Raw genomic sequence first — 18,901 nt, 5'->3', positions numbered from 1 at the left:
TGAATGTAAGAAATCAGCAAATTTGGTGTAAAGACCATGTACCGAATTTCAACCGCCTAGCTGAAAGAGTTTTTAAGTTGTCACAGAGAGACAGACGTACATTTTCTAAAAATGCGTTTTTCCAACTCATGGAGACTTTTTTGTGCTACGAACATTTTCCCACGATGGGAAGCTGTCTGTAAATCACAAGCTACTACTTTGTACATTTTCTATGCTACGAGTTTTTTCCCATGGTGGGAAGTTGTCTGTAAATCATGAGCTACTAGTTAATACATTTTCTGATACAGGTAATTTTCCCACGATGGGAAATTATCTGTAAATCGCCTGTAAATCCCGAGCTACTAGTTTGTACATTTTCTATATTACGAGTACTTTCCCACGATGGGAAGTTGTCTGTAAATCGCTGCAAATCATGACCTACTATTTTGTACATTTTCTATTATACAGGTAATTTTCCATCGATGGAAAGTTGTCTGCAAATCGCCTTAAATCATGGGCTAATAATTTGTGCATTTTCTATGATAAGGGTAATTTTCTCACGATGGGAAGTTGTCTGTAAATCGCCTGTAAATCACGAGCTACTACTCTGTACATTTTTTAAGCTACAAGTATTCTCCCACGGTGGAAAGTTGTATGTAAATCACTTTGTACATTTTCTATGCTACTTCCTCACGATGGAAAGTTGTCTGCAAATCGCCTGTAAATCACGAGCTATTATTTTTTGTACATTTTCTATGCTTTGAGCACTTTCCCACGGTGGGAAATTGTCTGTAAATTGCCTGTAAATCACAAACTATTACTTTGTACATTTCCTATGCTACGAGCACTTTCCCACCATAAGAAGTTGTTAATAGCCCGTAAATCAATGGCTACTACTTTGTACATTTTCTATGCTACGAGCATTTTTCCACAATGAGAAGTTTTAATAGCCCGTAAATCAAGGGCTACTACTTTGTACATTTTCTATGCTACGACTACAAACTACATGCATGTGTTGTATGCAAACGAGTCAGATGAAACTGGTTCTGACTGATTGGTCACATGGCCCTAATCTTTGGCTTAATTTGTCCAAATGCAAAAAATGTTTCATTATAAGTTCTTGAAAAATTTTTGACAGCAGTGCAGCATAAAAGCGAAAGAATTTTTAAAAACAAAATCAAATTTATAAAAATCGCTGTTTTATTCAGACAAATTCGTACAAATATTTTCTTATTAATTATATGCTAGTATAAATACAATTTACATGTTAATCAAATATAATATACCTATACATTGCATGTTATTGAGACGTCAACAAATAAAATGTCTTTCGACAAAAAAAAATATATATATAAATCTTAAAGAATAAATACTATTTAAAAAATAGATCCAGTCAAAATCATACGATGCCAAAATGATGAAATAAAAAAAATGAAACTGTGCTTGCGTCACAAGTAATAAAATAGTTTCACTAGAAGCTTTATAATTATATCTCACTATGGGTTCAATAAATATACAGTATGAGAGTTCTCACAGTTCTAAAAGGTTTTTGGCTTATGGAATTATAAAGACAATGAGATTCTTCAGGCTTAATTTATTCATGAATTACAAAAATTTTATTATAAACAGTAACACACAATTGTGCAAAATTGGAATGTACACAATACTACGAAATGATCCGAAAAAAGATATGTTTTTTTTTTTGTTGTTGTTGTTGTTGTTTTAGGTTTGAGCTACGCTCTTGAAACACAAAACCATCTGCCTAGTTTACAATTTTTAACGCATTATAAATAATGTTGTTCTTAAAGTTAAGAATATTAACCCTACACTGCAGAGTAAATCATGTTTAGAGTGCTATCATTTTTTCAATTATTTTTTTTAAAAAATAAGTCATTGAAAAGGTATTTGTTTTAACGACTTTACGACTTTAACTTAAAAAGTTTTTCGTACAGAACTCTTTATTAAATAATAAATAAATAAACTTCAATTAAAAAATTTTTCCTGCACGTATTTATAGAGAGATTTACAAAGCTTTTGCAGGTAAATAAAAAAAATCGTGCAGTACAAGACTAATGAATTTCAAAAATGATAGAATGTCACAATGAACATTCGATTGAATAAAAATATTTTAATACAAACGTAAAGATTGTTCTTTTAATAGATTAAATATTAAGAATTTAAAAAAAAAACTGTAAGCTGATATACAGATATTATATAACAGACCGTAAAAAAATGTTTAGAAGTCAGAAGCACCGTAAAGACAGATGTTAGAAATAAAATAAATAAATAATTTAAAATTAAGTGTACGAAACAGCATAAATAAATCAAATAAGTCCATAAAAAAGAACTTAATGCATCTGTGACATTTCAGCATAAAATCATCTTTTGAAATATTTAATGAAATAAAAATATAATTACATCTAAAATTCAATTAGAAGTATGAATATAAAAATTCGAACTCAGCATCTGTTATAATCTCTGATTAAACGCCTAATTTTCACAAATGATTTTGCACGCCAATTCGCAAACGACTTTTTTTTTTAATTCAAAATTTCACAATCGGTTGATCATTCGCTCTTACAATCAAACAGACGATCACAGCAATTTCATTTCTTTGTCAAAAAATCTGGCAACAGTCATTATTTTTTAATTCGCTTTCTTCTTCTTTTTAGCTTCGAGAAGAACACGAGCTGTTTCTTTGCGATAATAGAGCACTTGAGCGGCCAAGACGCCATTGGCCAAAGTAGCCATGATGAAAGTGAATACAATCATGGAATCTCCAGTTTCTTGAATGGAAGTGAAGATTCTTGCAAGACCGCCCAGGAAAAGAAGGTTCACAGTTATGCCAGATAATTGGCCTGTATGTCCATTTTGGAAATTCTTGAAAGCCTGGATCATCTAGAAAGGGAAAATAAAAATACAATTATTTTAGATGCCTATTCTAGGTGACATTATAAGATATCAAGCACACAATAACCTCTACCCAATCAAAGCATCTTAAGTTATTTACTGACGTCACATTAAAATCAAGCTGATATCTTCATAATATGATTCATTTTTCTAAAGGTATTACAATGAAAACACATTTTATTGAATTAATCATGCGATTAATCGCTGGCATGATCAGAAAATCGAGATCAAAAAGATCAGAAAATCGAGTACGGATTTTTGTTGCTTTTCTTTCCCGACGGAGTGAAAACCAAAATTTCACATAGACCTAAAATTGTAGTTAACCAATAAACTGTTTTTAACGAGTATAGTCGTCATGGAAAATGTACAACATTTTGAAGAGTTTATTCATCACAACGCGTTCGTCAGAAGTAAAAAGTAGTGATAATTTGCAGTCTGAATTTCAGTAAAAACTCAAATATATTCGTAAATTTCAAGATGTTTAAAATATTTTGAAGCCAAGTTCGCATTTTTGAGTTGCAGTGTTCATATATGAAACAGAAAGTGTTTACACACGGTCAATTGTTTGGCGGATATAGCTTTAAATTTGACAAGTATATTTGGACAATCAGGCAGAGAGATTTTGTTCAGAATTTGATTGAAACCTAATCGCTTCTATTAAATCCTGAGCTAATAATCTTTCATTCAGAATTTGAAACCAAATTGGTGTAAAGCCCATAATTTCATACGTCTAGTTCAATTTTTTTTTTTTTTTTTAATTATTGTATTCATAGATATACGAACATAATTCCAAAAATGTGCTTATAGAACTCAGGAAATTCTGATACTTTGAAATTCGTCAAATCTCTAGTTCAAATTTTTAACAACTACAATACTTTTTCTTCGTACATTTCGTATACGAAAAAGTAATAACAACAGCCTTATCAATAGCGCCTTGACTTTATTATTCTGAGTTATCGCATTCAGATGAGCACGAATGGACAGACAGACTTCCCATAGATGAATTTCATTTAAAAATTAATAAAAATTTACTATTGGAAGTAAAGAAAGCACACCAAATTTCATTCATTTAGATCGTTGCTTTTTCGAGTTATTGCATTCACAAACAGATAAAATTCCTAAAATACTTAATCTCTATTCTCCAGATTTAAGAAGCCTGAAATTTGAGATTTATCATCAACTTGAAATCAAACATCTTGATAAATACAAATCTTTCTGAAACTTTTATCAGACAATAAAGTGAAAATCTTTTAAGACAATTGTATGAAAAAGTATAATGAAGTCTTGATTTGATAAGTTTAACCCGTAACTGGAGACTTGAATTTCCTAATGCGGTCAGATACATGGATTCCAAATGACTCCATTGTTATTTTTCTTTTTTGTCTTTTGTAAACAGCATTAGAATTTATTTTGGAAACACAATACAATCTGGAAATCCCGTAGATTGCGAAAAATATTAATTTTATAATATTAAAAGTTGGAAATATGTTATAAGAAAAACCTAAGCAATCTTTTAATGAGAATTTACTTCGTTTAAATATTACGGAATCACACTAATGCTAACAACCGTTAGAATTTAACAAACAAAAAATAAAGAATAAAGTATTTTAAAATATGATTTTAAGAATATTTCTTTCTTCTTTTTGCATTATTCAAAATAAAAGCAATTTCAGAGACATGGGTCCAATGACTCTATAAATAACAACAAAATCTCGGAAAATGAATAATTCGGTTATACACACGTGTCCATACTTAAGACTTTTGCCAATATACTCCTGAAAGACAACTTGAAGGTACTGAGGAGATGATGGTATTCAAGGACAAAATACCACCTGATAATCAGAGCCAATGAACAACGCGGAGTCATTTTGACTCCTGTCTCTAGTTACGAGTTAATAATTTTGCCAAATAGAAAGAAAATACATGTAGAAAAAATTAATGAATATTCCAAAATTATATTACGAGACGGCAGATTGGTGAGAGCGAACCACATTTCACCAAATTCCACCTTTTGGACTCTTAATTAATCCAAGGACCAACTTTCCCACAAAATCAGGACAGCTCGAAACGAGACAGAGCAACATCAACAAAACAAAACGCAGACGATATCCTTCTCTTAAAAACACGAAAAGGGATGGACAGCCGAGATTAGTTCCTCCACTTCCCAGACCCACCGAAAACAATAAATAAGCAAACCGCAATAAAAGCGACTCTAACTGCCCGTCCATTTGGGCCAACCTGCAATTAGGACGAACGCTTCCGCAGCGAATATTTTTCGAACATAAATCATGCCGAAACAGAGGGCTTTCCACTTTTAAAAGGTCCGGGAGAGGGTCAAGATCCGGCACCGCCCCCTCTCCAAGTTACAGACTGAAATACGCAAAAGCAAAACATGTGTCCGGATGTTAATTGTGAAAAGTGTACATCCGCAGATACGGGAAATAAGTTTATTTAGGTGATATAGGTTTTAGTGTTTGAGTATAGAGAAGTTAGGTTTTCAAGTAAATGTTATTGTCAGTTAAAACCACAAAATGTAACTCGTTTCGTAAAAGTTTTTCATAAAACTTTCTCGTATACTCCTTAATACAGATATGATTCAGCCTTCCTTCACATAGAACTTGAGGACCTTGTGCTAGACCGTGAATGTCATGAATGTTTAGATTTTTATTTCCAGAGTCTCGGTTTAGTTTAGCTTAGCTTAGTTAAATTAACGTTCCTTTTTTTAAGCAACACTAGGGCTATTTTGGGATGGAATTCGCAGTTCTGAACCGCGGTTAGATAACGAGAACGACACCTGAGATGGCACCCCCTTTCCAAACTTCCGCCCCACACCAGCGGGAGGACGTTTGGCCCCGACGGATTTAACGGGTACCAGATCCGCTTACACGACGGTCCTTTAGAGGAATCGGGTCTCAAAGCTGAAACGCACCGATTCCACCACGGCCTTTTTAGAGTCTCGGACATGAGCGTATTGCGCTTCGTAGTATAGTAAAGAAAATCAAGATGTATTCGAACGCCTGTTTTTCAACCGACTGAAATCAAAATTCGAAACATAACTACAATTTTAACAAGATCATATACCAAACCTTATATATCTAAACCACTTCATTCACATATAATTTCAGGACCCCGTGACAGATCATGAATGTCATGAGTGCTCAGATTTTTATTTTCAGAGTTTCGAACACGAGCTTATTGCGCTTCGTAGAAAGAAAGAAAATCGAGTAAGCGTTTTCAGACATTCAAAATTCGACACAAAGCTACAATTTTAGCAACAAGAACATATACCAAATTCATATATCCAAATCATTGCATTCACATACTATTTGCGGACTTTGTGCCAGATCACGAATGTCACGAGTGCTCAGATTTTTATTTTCAGAGTCTCAGACATGAGTTTATTGTATTTCGTAGCAAAGAAAATCGAGTAAGCGTTGTGTCGCCTGTTTCTAGACTAGTTGAAATTAAAAATTCGACACACAACAACAATTTTAGCAACAAGATCACGTACCAAATTTCCTTTACCTAAATCCTTACGTTCACATGTATTTGATTGTACAGACCGACAGACGACAAATGGGTTTGATTCAAAATTTGGTATTCATTTACATTTCGGATGTCAAAATTGTGTACCAAGTTTTATCTATACAACTCTTTGAATTTTCCAGTTATTATGTTTAACCGAACATGGCTAGAGGAATAGATTAACTTCTTGTGAATGGATTTCGTTTAAAATTTGAGAAAACCCACACATTTTGTACGAATTTTATGGTTTTTACTACAATTCTGGTGTAAAAACCGCATGTAGAAATTTCATTCATCCAGCGGAAAGCGTTTTTTGAGTTACCACTTTCACAGATAAACAAGTACAATTTCCGAAAAGTGTTCGCATTCAAAGAGGTCTGAAAAGGGCAGGTTCGTATAGAATTGGCGTACCCAAAAAAAGCCTGGTATAGAATTGACGTACGATGGTTACGAAATATTAAACTTTCGTATGAATTAAACATTTTTGCTGAATCTATCGTGCAATCCTTGGCGAGTTATTTGGCGATTAATCCCTGGCATCCGATTAATTGTATCCAAAAATCGAATTTGGAACCGATTGAACAGAATTGGCGCAGAGCTACGCTTGTAATCGCAAAATGTCGTACCAGATTTAAAACATTTAAGCCATTGTGTTTTTGAGTTATCATATTTGTATATTTCCGATATCGTATTTATACGTACAGACGAACAGACGGTCAACCCCTCATTGAATTTAGCTTACAATTTTATAAGTGCACACACTATAGATGTTACATAAGTGTACCGGATTTTATCCATATAGCCCTCTTCGTTTTGAAGATATCATGTTAACTTACATTCGAACAGCCAGACTTCCTCTGAACCGAATTTGCTCAAAATTTGATATAAATCTGTAAATCTGCTGAAGCGTTTTTAAGTTATCTTTGTCACAGACAGACGGGCATTTTCCAATAATGTGTTTTTCGAAACGAGGGAGGTCTAAAATGTGGACATTTGTCAAAATCTACAGTTCAAATTTTTTGACGATTACAATACTTTCGCTCTACTACGTATAAGAGAATGTAAAAACGATACCAAGTCACTGGCGCCATTTATATCTCTTAAGCCACAGATTACCGCTGAAAAGCGAAAATATTTTTTCAAATTATACATCTTGGCGCAATTTTTAACTTCGCAACACAACTGATTTCCTTTCTAAAAATTATTTCTGCCTCCTCGTCGTCTTCCAAAAGCCAAGTAGTCTTCAGAACAGTATAAAAATAAAAATGCAAATATCATGTAAAATATCCATTTATTATTTTATATACATCCTTTATTGATTTCTCATAGCATTTAGTATTAGACATTTTATTTATTCTCTATAAAATGTGTTTCTATCATAATTTTCAAATTGAACGAATCAATGGGATTTACACAGATTCATATGGAAATAATTACCCCAATTTTGGTCGATTGTTTTTTGGCAACGTATCGATGTAAACCAATACATAATAATATTTCAATACGACTGTTAACTATTGTTAATATTTATTGGGAAATTGATAATATTGACACTATTAAAAAGATAGAAAAACAATGGCATTGTTTGAAACATTAATTAAATATAAATAACTGTACAAGCGAAACTTGTTTTTTAATGAGACTAGTTTCTTGTAAAAAGTTTCGCGATGGTGTGCCTCTCCAGAAGTTTAGCAACTTCCATTAGGCGACACTCATTTTGGCGGAGGCTTTAGGCGCTCTTTTGGCGGTCATAAATTGCGCCACAAATTTCCGATAGTATTAAATGGTACGCAGCTTCTGAAAGAATGTTTCACAAGCTATATTACCACAATATGTGGGCCGAAAACTCATGGCATCTTAGAAATCCACCGATGGGGTTGAAGAATCGAATTTGAGAACTTCAGTATGTACGAGGCTACTACCACATTCACATAATTCAAGGAAAATTGTCTCGAGATTACCACAATAAATTCAAATGTGTTCCTACCATATATGTGAGAGAATATAACAATTTATACAAATGCTTTGTATAGATATTTTTTTTACCTCATGAATTTTACAGTGGACAACAGAAAAAAAAAATAGTTTAGTCGCTACATCTCTTTAAATTTCCACGCCATACCGATGAAAAAATCTCTGAATGCTCACCAAGTCACCTATACGGTAAATGTTTGCTTGAAATCGAATCTTCAGATCGAGGATTTTACAGCCCTAATAGTATCCCCATCTTTCTCAAAGAAACAAAACAACCTTTGTCACTTCGATTCCATCTTTGTTAAATAAGATAATAACTACTAAATTGGCTGATAAAAAAATATACAATTCTGACTCATTAGAGATATTTGCTAAGAAAAGACATTTGTCCTCTACACCTGACTTCAAAGCCAGTGATGAATGTTTTGCACGAAGTACCTGGACTCTGTGATCCTACATCTCCGTGACCTGAAAGTTATTTAATTTAGATATAGTTAAAAATATTGCTTTAAACCTGAATATTTTTGATGCCTTTGTTTTATACTAATTTAATTTAATTTGATTCGCCATTCGGATTCTTAAATATACTAATTTCAGAATCCAAATGGCGATTCAAATTATCTATTAAAACTGCGACTTTTGATTCACCATAACATATGACTTTTAGACTACAGTGTTAAAACAACTTTTGAAATATTAATGAACTGTTCAAAAATTTCTAAAATGCCACTGTCGCAACCACCTTGCAGCAATCCACCCCAGTATTTAAACAGTAAATAAAGCGTTGATAAGTTCTGCAAAGCCCACGCCCGATCATTCCTCTCATCAAGATTAGGACACATATTAAAAAAACACACCCTCATTTATCCAAGATAAACCACTGCACTAATGACAGGATTTCAATGCCCACAAAAGGGACGGGCAATGCCCATCACAGGGAAGCACTATTCCAAAATCAGGTGTGCGCGCACACATTCATAACCGCAGAATCATCCTTTTGAGAGGACCCACTGATGATGAAACAGCAGCGCTTCTAATCAGCCTCCTTGCACCATAGCATCAGGGCTGCCGATACACCACTACTTACGCGGTCAGCATAAACGGACCCGGGGGTTGACGTTCTCGATAAAGTTTTGGCGAGCCTAATCAACCCCCCGCCGGGGTGGCGAGGGGGATCGGCGAAGCGACAGAGTTGAAGAGAGGTCTCGACAACTGGGCTTAATGAGTCATGCGGAGAACACGCGGTCCGTGTTCCTGGCAGGCACGAGCGGTCACATGAAAGGAGGGCCGTAATTCGCGAGGAGGGGCGCAGTGCAGCCACTAATCAGGGGCGGCCCCTTCACGACCATATGCGGGCACAGGGATGAGCCCCACTCGTGGTGTGGATAGAGAGATGGTAGGAGGTTGCGCAGCCAATCGGTCAAACGATTCCGTTCGGATAGCGCCTGCGAGATTTATTGCAGATATTTGATGTATATATAAGCATTGCAGCAGTGAAGCCTGATGGTCCCTTCAATACATGTACAGATCAGATGCCGAGAAATACTGAAATATTTTTACTAAGAAAGTACAAGCCCAGTATGAATTCATCCTCAAAAATGTGCTTATTATTTTAATTATTTTTATTACTATTTAATTATTTTTCATTAGGAAAAGAAAGAGATTATCTCAGAGAAATTTAATCTCGCACGAGTTTTGTTCCAAAGCACAAACTGATATTTTCGTTCATGAAATTTAGAAAACTCGCTTCTATGGTATACTTTCAATGATTTTAGTTTCAAACAGTTTCTTCCCCAAAATTCTAGAAGTTGATTTTGGGTTTAATTTCTAGTTTTAATACCTCCCCCCCCGAAAAAAAAAACAGAGGCGAGAATCATAATGCATAACATACATTAAATCAAAGACTTCAGGCTTTTAGAATGTTGAAACTGAATCTAATCCGAATGCTTCATAGAGCTATATTGTATACGTATTCTAAGTAATTAGAAGCATTAAATAAAATTCCCCGTTTTTAATAATTAAATCGTTTTTATTATAACTTAACTTAGCAAAAGTATTTCCTGTACTATACTAGATAACAAAAAAGATTATTTCCATTAAAAGCTGCAATTAAAGCATTTCTATGAAGTTGTTTAAGCATAATAAAATACATTAATAATCCCTACATAATACACATATTCCAGCTTCATTTTATTATACTTTAATTTCCCTCCAAGCAAACTGCAGGATACGATCAACTCGAAATGTTACAAAAGTCTAAAACTCAAAAGAATTAATATACATTTCACTTTATTCAACTATAAATCAAAACAAAAGATCATTGAATATTTATAAAAATTGCCAATATTCTATCTTACGTTATATTCCAATGGATAAAATGAGCTGCATACATCAATGAATTGGATATAAGCAATGGGTTAGGTTTTAACTCAATAGGGGGGAAAAAAATTTCCTTTTCAAAGTAAAATGCAAACGATTTTCTCTACCAAATCTTTGAATATTTATTCTCTCTAGATTTTATGTGGGAAAAAAAAATGTAATTGGTAATTCTTGTAGTTATATTGCAAACGATATTAAATCTTTCGCCTTATTATTTATTTTTAAATCAAACTTTTGACATTATATTTAATTATTACACAATAACTCACAAAAAACATATTTCAAAATAGATATTTACATCAGTCGTCATCAGCATCGCACTAATTATGAAATAATGATTCGTATCATTTCTAAATGCCACAGGGAAAATGAAGTTTCATTTTGCTCATTCAAATATTTCCAATGATTTCTAGAAACTCGTCCTTTTCCCTTTATTTCAATTTCCTTGGATACTAATGCTTTAATGGAATCACTTCCTTTAAGCGATGATGTATGTCTAAAAGCAAGTGCAAAATTATTTTTAAAAAGTTTCCGAAAAGAGACCACTGAATAATTCCGAATTCCTTCACAGTATAAGGCATTATAATATCTCAGAAGCACTTTGTCGTTTTTCCTGGCACAGACAGAAATCCATTTCAAATTTTAATTAAAGTTTTAGATGAAGAATCAATCATACCCCTAAGGTAATGCAACCCCCAACCGAATCCCTCATTAGCATTCCAACTAATGGAATACAGAAAATCTGAGTTCCTCTGAGGAAGGAAAAAAAATGCACATATCTATTACATACGAAACGATCGATAATTCCGAAGCTCTAGCAGGCATCCAACTACACATACAAATAATCCACCATACATTTAGTAACTCGGATTGGCAACAGTTCGCAAATCGGAAATATGCACCAAATGAGTGAAGAGAGAGAAACAACGAATGATGTGAGGGAACGGAAAAAAATCATCACATTTGAATATTCATTCGTTGATGGAGATTGGGGGTGGAGGACGGGGGGATGCTCAAAAATGAGTATGGCCGAGGGGGATAGCAAAAGATAATTTCTGCCAGTTAATGTAGGATGGGGCAAGTAATTAAAACACGAAAGCGCCAAATGATGAAGTTTCTCTAACGAAAACCCTGCCGTTTGTGTCATCGCAAAGGTAAAAACAAAACTTTTACTTCGATAGCGTTACAGCCATTAGCAGAATATTCTCTACCTCCTCACCCCCCCTCCCACACCGACTCTTTCTCTCTCTCTCTCTCACACACACACAGGCAGTATGTACTCGAATCTAATTAATAAATTAATGCGCTTTCATTATCTGCAAAGACATTTCTGAAGTTTTTTTAAATCCTCTTTCGCTGAATTTTGACACTTTACTAGCGTTTCAACAAAACTTTTCTTAGATGACGTAAATTCTTGGTGACGCAGCTGCAAATTACCAAAATTCGTAAAAAAACAAAACAGTCAAGCGTATCATTTCTAAGAAAATTCATAAATAATATAACCTGCTAATAGAAATTTGTCAGTTTTGTTTGTAACCAGCGCCTTTTCCATTCCATTCTTTTAAAATAATTCTGACTGTAGATGCATAAAATTCCTTTAGCTGAAAAATCTTAGTTTTATAAACATACCTTTAAAAAAAACGCGCTACTAAGCCACAGCATCTTTTAAACTTTTTCTCCGACAGTTTCTTTTAAATTCAAAAAGTTTTCAAATATAGTTTTTTTGACCGAGAAATTTTTTCATAATATTACATTTACATTCAGATAGGAGAGACCTCACAGCAGATTTTTTGGTTTTCTGAAATTTATTTCTTCATGCTATGTTTAGTATAAAAAATAACAATATTTTGGAATTGTGTATGTGTTCGTGCTCGTGTATATCGTATGCATCTGAAAAAAAAAATTAAAATATAACAAATGAAATGGATTAAATTCGGTATGAAGTTCGAACACTAAAATTGCAAATTTGAACCAATTTTAGGACAAAATTCATAAATCATTCATTTATTCATAATTTATAAAAAATAACAAATTAATTAATTCCAAATTGTTAAAAAAATAGCACGAGATACTTTTCTTAAATAGAAACAAGGCTTTCTTAAAAACGATTGTATAATACAATTCACAGAAATGAAAATGCTACATAATAATTTTTTATTAAGTTTGTTAACACATACATACATTGCCATTCCGTCTGATAGAAAAAATGCATTTATATTTGCTTATGCATTAATTGATTTCATGATCGTAAATAATTTGAATTTTGAAAAAATTGTGCAGAAAAAAAAATAGCAAGCCATTCAAAATAAACATCATTTTTTAAAGTTGGTATACTTTTAAAAAAATTTCAAATAGCAGTTCCTAAATTTATACTCAAAAAAACATCCAAATTGCAAAAGAAAGAAACATCAGAAACATTCATCAGTGAAAAAGTAAATTCGGTTACTTTTAGAACACTTTTACTGAAATCAAAGAAAAGAGCTTTCACTCCCAAATAATTTTTGGGTGTATATACGATACTGATTAAAAATAAACCTATGCTTTTAAAAACACAAAGCCCCCACCCCTCTTCTACTCACTCAAATATCGTTTATTTTAACCACGGAATTCCATAAATTTATTCTAGTTTCAAAATATCTGATTTCTCCACTTCACAAAGATCGATTTTTTTAAATACTAATATTGACAGTTCAAATTATTAAAGACATTATGTAAGGGGGGGGGATGCAATTCCCTATTCTTTATTTATTTATCTATTTACCTATTTATTATTATTATTATTATTTGCTTAACATTTTGTCATATAACAACTTTTAATGATATTGTCATGATAAAGCAACGGGAAAGCCAAAAGCAAACCAAAATTCTTACAACTGTATTCATAAGACATTAATAATAACAATTAGAGAAATGTTTGAGTTTAGTTAAATATTGAGTTTGAGTTGAGTTAAAATATTTAATATGGTCTTTACTTTATAGTTTGTAGTAACACTTTGTTACCAAATGCAGAACTCCAATAAAAAAAAAATTTACATAACAGAATTATAAGAATTTTTTAAATATATTAACTTTTTTCATGCTATATACAGATAAATGATAAAATTAAAAATCTTTCCGGGTGTATCATTTTAATTAACTTTCACATTTTCATAAAACAGACAGAAATACGATTTGGCAATAGCGAAAATTATTTCTTAAGTATAAACGAATGAAAATTTCAGATCTATCAAACGATAAGATCTTAAATACATATAGAAAGGAGACAAAAAAATATTTCTGAAAAAAGTTTAAGATTACATTCAAATTAACTGTTACTTTTAAAAGAGGAGAAAATTCCATTATAAACAAACATTTAACTATCTTCTTTCCAAAAAAAATTATTATAAATCATACTAATAATAATAAGAAAAAAATTCGGAAATTAATAATAATAAGTATAAATGCATAAAAATTAATTAATTCAGAACTTTAAATTGATCTCAAAGAATCATCATTTTATAATTTTCAAACCACTTAAAAATCGTTTGCTGCTCTTAGAAATTTATTTATCTGAAAGCAAGAGAACTAGAGATAAAATGTTTGAGAAACAAGCATGAATCTCAAAAGAATTATATCATTATTTTTCTAAAAATATTTTTTGTGAGCTAAGTTTATTCGATAGCATTTAGTTTTATAAAATTTTTCTACTGAATTTTTTTTATATAACTTCAAACAACTTATCCATTTCTTAATTAATATTTATTCAATGAATGTGAAAAACACAGTTCTAATTATATTTTCGAATTCACAATTCAAAAGCAAAATTCAAATAAGAAATAATAAAAACATAAATAAATATTCAAAGAAAAATAACAACATAAAAGAAATTTTTAAAAAATTCTGTTCTACACGTAAGAGATAAATATATCAAATAAAGACTTAAAAAAGATTAGAATAACATAGAAATAATTGGTGTTCAGCATGTTCAACAGAATATTACAAAATTATGGTTGAAAATAGAACTGCTAGCGCCATCTTCCGATATAAATACTAAGCTTAATAATACGACAGAAAGGTTCAAGACTTTTTTTCAAATGTTTTTTTTTTTTTTTTAATTGTCAGTAATTTCTGATCAGATTCTTTTGTTAAATAATATTAATAAAAAGCCGTAATATCTGCAGTACGAAAATTTTATTTAGTAAAATGTTTTTTTTATTGTAATTAAGAATAAACATATGCATAGTGTTCTTTTAAATGTCACTCTTATACAAAAACATCATATTTATATTACTTCTTTCATCGAATTAGATCGATGAAAAGAAATAACTTAAATATGATGTAAGCTGTTTCTTCTTGTATGATGTCAGTCGATTCATAAAATTAAAGGTTTTAATTTCTTAAATTTTAAATAAAGGTTTTAAAAAATCTGCTTTTAACAAAATCTATTCTTCAAGTGCAGAAATTAATGCCACGTCCTCAGTGCAAAATAAAATAAAATAAAAAAGGCATTTTTAAAAAAAATAGAATTTTTTGAAATTCAGTTCGATATGCTAATCTTCGAACAGTATTTATTGAGAAATTAATTATAATTCAAAGAATTACCAATGATCGCATAAGATATCAAAGCATTTTTCGTAGTAGATTTTTCAACTCGATTTCAAACGCTCTGATAATACGAGAACTTTATATATATATATATATATAAAAAATGATAATTCGCGTACTTTGAAGGAAAAATATATAATGGCTACTTATCAATACGATAAACACTTCTTGGATATACTTTATTTATCAGTAAACTCCCAGTTCTGATTATTAACAACAAAAAATCAGAGGGAGTGTCCGATATTTTCTTAATAAAGCTGTTACTCTTTAAAGCTTTCAGATAAATCGTGAACTCTACAAATGTTCAGATTTTTATTTTCAAAATCTCGTATATGATTGTTTTATGTTTCGTAGAGTAGTAAAGAAATCCGATAATGCATTTTGGGCATTAAAATTGTACATATAGTAAAAAGATCACAATTCATCTTAGTAGTCGTATTTTTGAGTTACAGTATTTGAGTACACTCGAATGGTTTCAGAGTAGACTGGACAGATGGTGAAACCTCTAATGGATTTCGTTCACAACTAGGCACAAATCTCCATTTCAGATGCTAGTAATTGTACGTCAATTCTTGCCCGATTAAGTGTTTCAAACTTAGAAATGTGCAAATTTGGAATAAATACGACATACCAAATTTCACAAGTCCGACTCACAGCGTTTTTGAACTATGTTCAGAGACAGGAAATTTATGTTTTTTAGATTCGGAAACGAGGAGATTTGTCAGAATCTCGAGAGTGAAATTTTTTATGATTGCAATACCTCCTCATTGAATACTTTATATATATATATATATATATATATATATATATATATATATATATATATATATATATATATATATATATATATATATATATATTTACGAAAATATAAAAATGAATCTTATAACTTTAAATGAGTAATTCTTCTATATATAAATATGTAATGATATTTTGAACTCTTGATTTGATCCAAATTAATTTCCAAAATCTTATCTTAATTTAGCCCATAGTAACTTCATTCTAAAAATATTCTCTTATTTCGTGATCCAATTCCACTTTCGGTTTAATTAATTCCTCTGTAAAAATAATGCTCCATCAGTAATACTAAGTATCAAATGAAAGTGATACTTCCGTTACTTTTCTCAAGGTCAACGAATGTATTCCTTTGGCGCGTGGCCAGAAATCCAATGTTATATAAGACTAGTGATCATTTGTTCGTCCTTTTTTGCCCTTTTTGCCTTCTGCTTTTGCGCCGCGTCTTCTTGTATATAATCATGCTTGCCACTCGGAAGAGAATAAAACGAAATTAAAACTACAAAGTCTCTTAACTGCTTCGAACCTGCATATTTTATATATATATATATATATATATATATATATATATATATATATATATATATATATATATATATATATATATATATATATATATATATATATATATATATATATATATTTCGTGTATCTCGGAAACGGCTTTAACGATTTGGATAAAATTTTATATTTAGATAATATTTTGCCTTTTAAGTTTATTTATATAGGTGTGAAACGTGGGAAGAAAATCGGTCAGAACAACATGAATGGCACGTGTGTTGCGGGTCCTCAATTCGAATCGCGCTTTTTCCTTTATTTTTTTATTTATGTATTTTTATTTAATATTTTTTTCTGTTTAAGTTGATCTATATAAATATATAAACGTCTTTTCTGAAAAAAATGCGATTTTACACACACACACATTAAAGTTTTTTTCATAACTAACTATTAGAGCCTTTATCTATCTGCTCCTATGTTGTCATATAGCGCCATTTCGGACCCAATTTCACCATGGTAAAACCAAATGTAAGTTCAAATATATAAGTAATGATAGATAAACTGTAAAATGAATGCTATTATATAGCAGATTGTTTAGAATAACATTTAAACTAAGTGAATTCATGATTTTTTTTTATTATTTATTTAAATGACCAATTCAAATGTAGGTAAGATTGAAAATCCTTCATATGCAATCAGTATGTGATTCCTATCTAAATATTTTCTCTGAAAAAACACGATTTTACAAAAACTGCCGAGCGAAGTTTGGTCTTCCAGATACTGACACTTTTAATTCAATGAAAGTTATCATCCGGAAGCAATGTCACAACACACCAACTTCAAAAACGACTTTTCTTTAGAATTTAACTGCAAAGAAGTTTCACATTGAAATTTGAAGCTCTGCATTTCTGAGTTCCAAAAATATGAGACAAAGTTTTGCTCCAAAGCTGAAGACACCGATCGCTTTTTATTTTTTAAAATTTTTCCACCAAATTAATCTTTGATTAGAATACATTCAAAAGGGACCATCCATCTCATATTAAATGAAAAAAAAAAAAAACATATCATTTTATGGAAGAATAAAAAAAAAAAATTCTTTTCCAAATCAGATTTTACAATTACTACTCCACCAAAAAATAAATAAGCACAATAATTCGAAACTCCAGCGCACACCGCATACATCCATCATAGCTGACAGATAGGGTGGTGCAGTGTTAATGAGAAAACTGGGATCGAGAAAAAACGGGTCAGACGATACTGTGAGAATCGTTTGCTATGTACTGCAGGAGTCGAAACTCACGGCAAATATTGATACTCGCATTTCCCACAATGGCAGAACCGAAGCAGAAGCCGCTACAGTCATAAATCATGAAATGCACAGTTTGTTGGGGGGAGGTGGGGAGGTGGCATGATCATTCATCGGAAATCGGAAAATAAAAGAAAAAGGCAGCTCGATTTCAATCTTTATTTTTTTCTCATCTAGTTTTATTAAATGAAAAAATTAAAATAAAACGATTGGATTGGGTTTCTCGAATTCGAGATGTAAGTCGTAAATATCATATCCTAATGGAATTATGTTTCGTTTGAATAATAGTATTTTCCGATGTTGTGATGAAAGAGGGATGGAAAAGTGGCTTTACAGATTAAAATTTGTTATGTGAATTTATTAATAGCATAAATAAATATACAAGTTTGCTCCAATCAAATTTCACCAACTCCGAGAGTTATGGATAGCCAATGACGGATTTAGGCCTTTTGTGGTCCTTTCCCACTACACGATATGAAGTCTCTCTGTTAATAAAACGGACAATTGACCCTTTGAGGTCGTATCCCACGCTAAGCCACAAAAGTTTTTTTTTTTTTTATCATTCCATTTATGTCCACTTTCAGCCACTAAAATATTTTTACGGCCCCACCTATGTCCGTTCTCAGCCACCGAAGCTTTTTTACCATTCCATCTATGTCCGGTTTTAGCCACCAAAGATTTTTTACCATTCCATCTATGTCCGGTTTCAGCCACCAAAGCATTTTTACCTTTCCATCTATGTCCGGTTTTAGCCACCAAAGCTTTTTTACCATTCCACCTATGTCCGGTTTCAGTCACCAAAGCATTTTTACCGTTACATCTATGTTTGTTTTCAACCATTGAAGCTTTTTTACCATTCCATCTATATCCGCTCTCAGCCACCAAAGTATTTTTACTTTTCCACCTATGTGCGTTCTCAAACACCAACGTTTTTTGTTTTTTTAACCGTTT

General features: G+C 31.6%; 1 protein-coding gene across 1 annotated transcript in view; it reads right to left on the bottom strand.

The window, feature by feature from the left end:
- Positions 1-1,156: 1,156 nt before the first annotated feature.
- Positions 1,157-18,901, bottom strand: part of LOC129957461 (mannose-P-dolichol utilization defect 1 protein homolog) — a 45,273-nt gene continuing 27,528 nt past the window's right edge. Inside the window, exon 5 of the mRNA XM_056069774.1 lies at positions 1,157-2,877. Within this exon, the coding sequence (XP_055925749.1) occupies positions 2,626-2,877 (252 nt within the window). The 3' untranslated portion in view covers positions 1,157-2,625. The remainder of the gene's footprint in view (positions 2,878-18,901) is intronic.

The sequence above is a fragment of the Argiope bruennichi genome, chromosome 11, assembly GCF_947563725.1.
Source record: "Argiope bruennichi chromosome 11, qqArgBrue1.1, whole genome shotgun sequence".
In the NCBI taxonomy this organism is placed as follows: Eukaryota; Metazoa; Arthropoda; class Arachnida; order Araneae; family Araneidae; genus Argiope; species Argiope bruennichi.
This window is presented reverse-complemented; position numbering and strand designations above follow the sequence as displayed.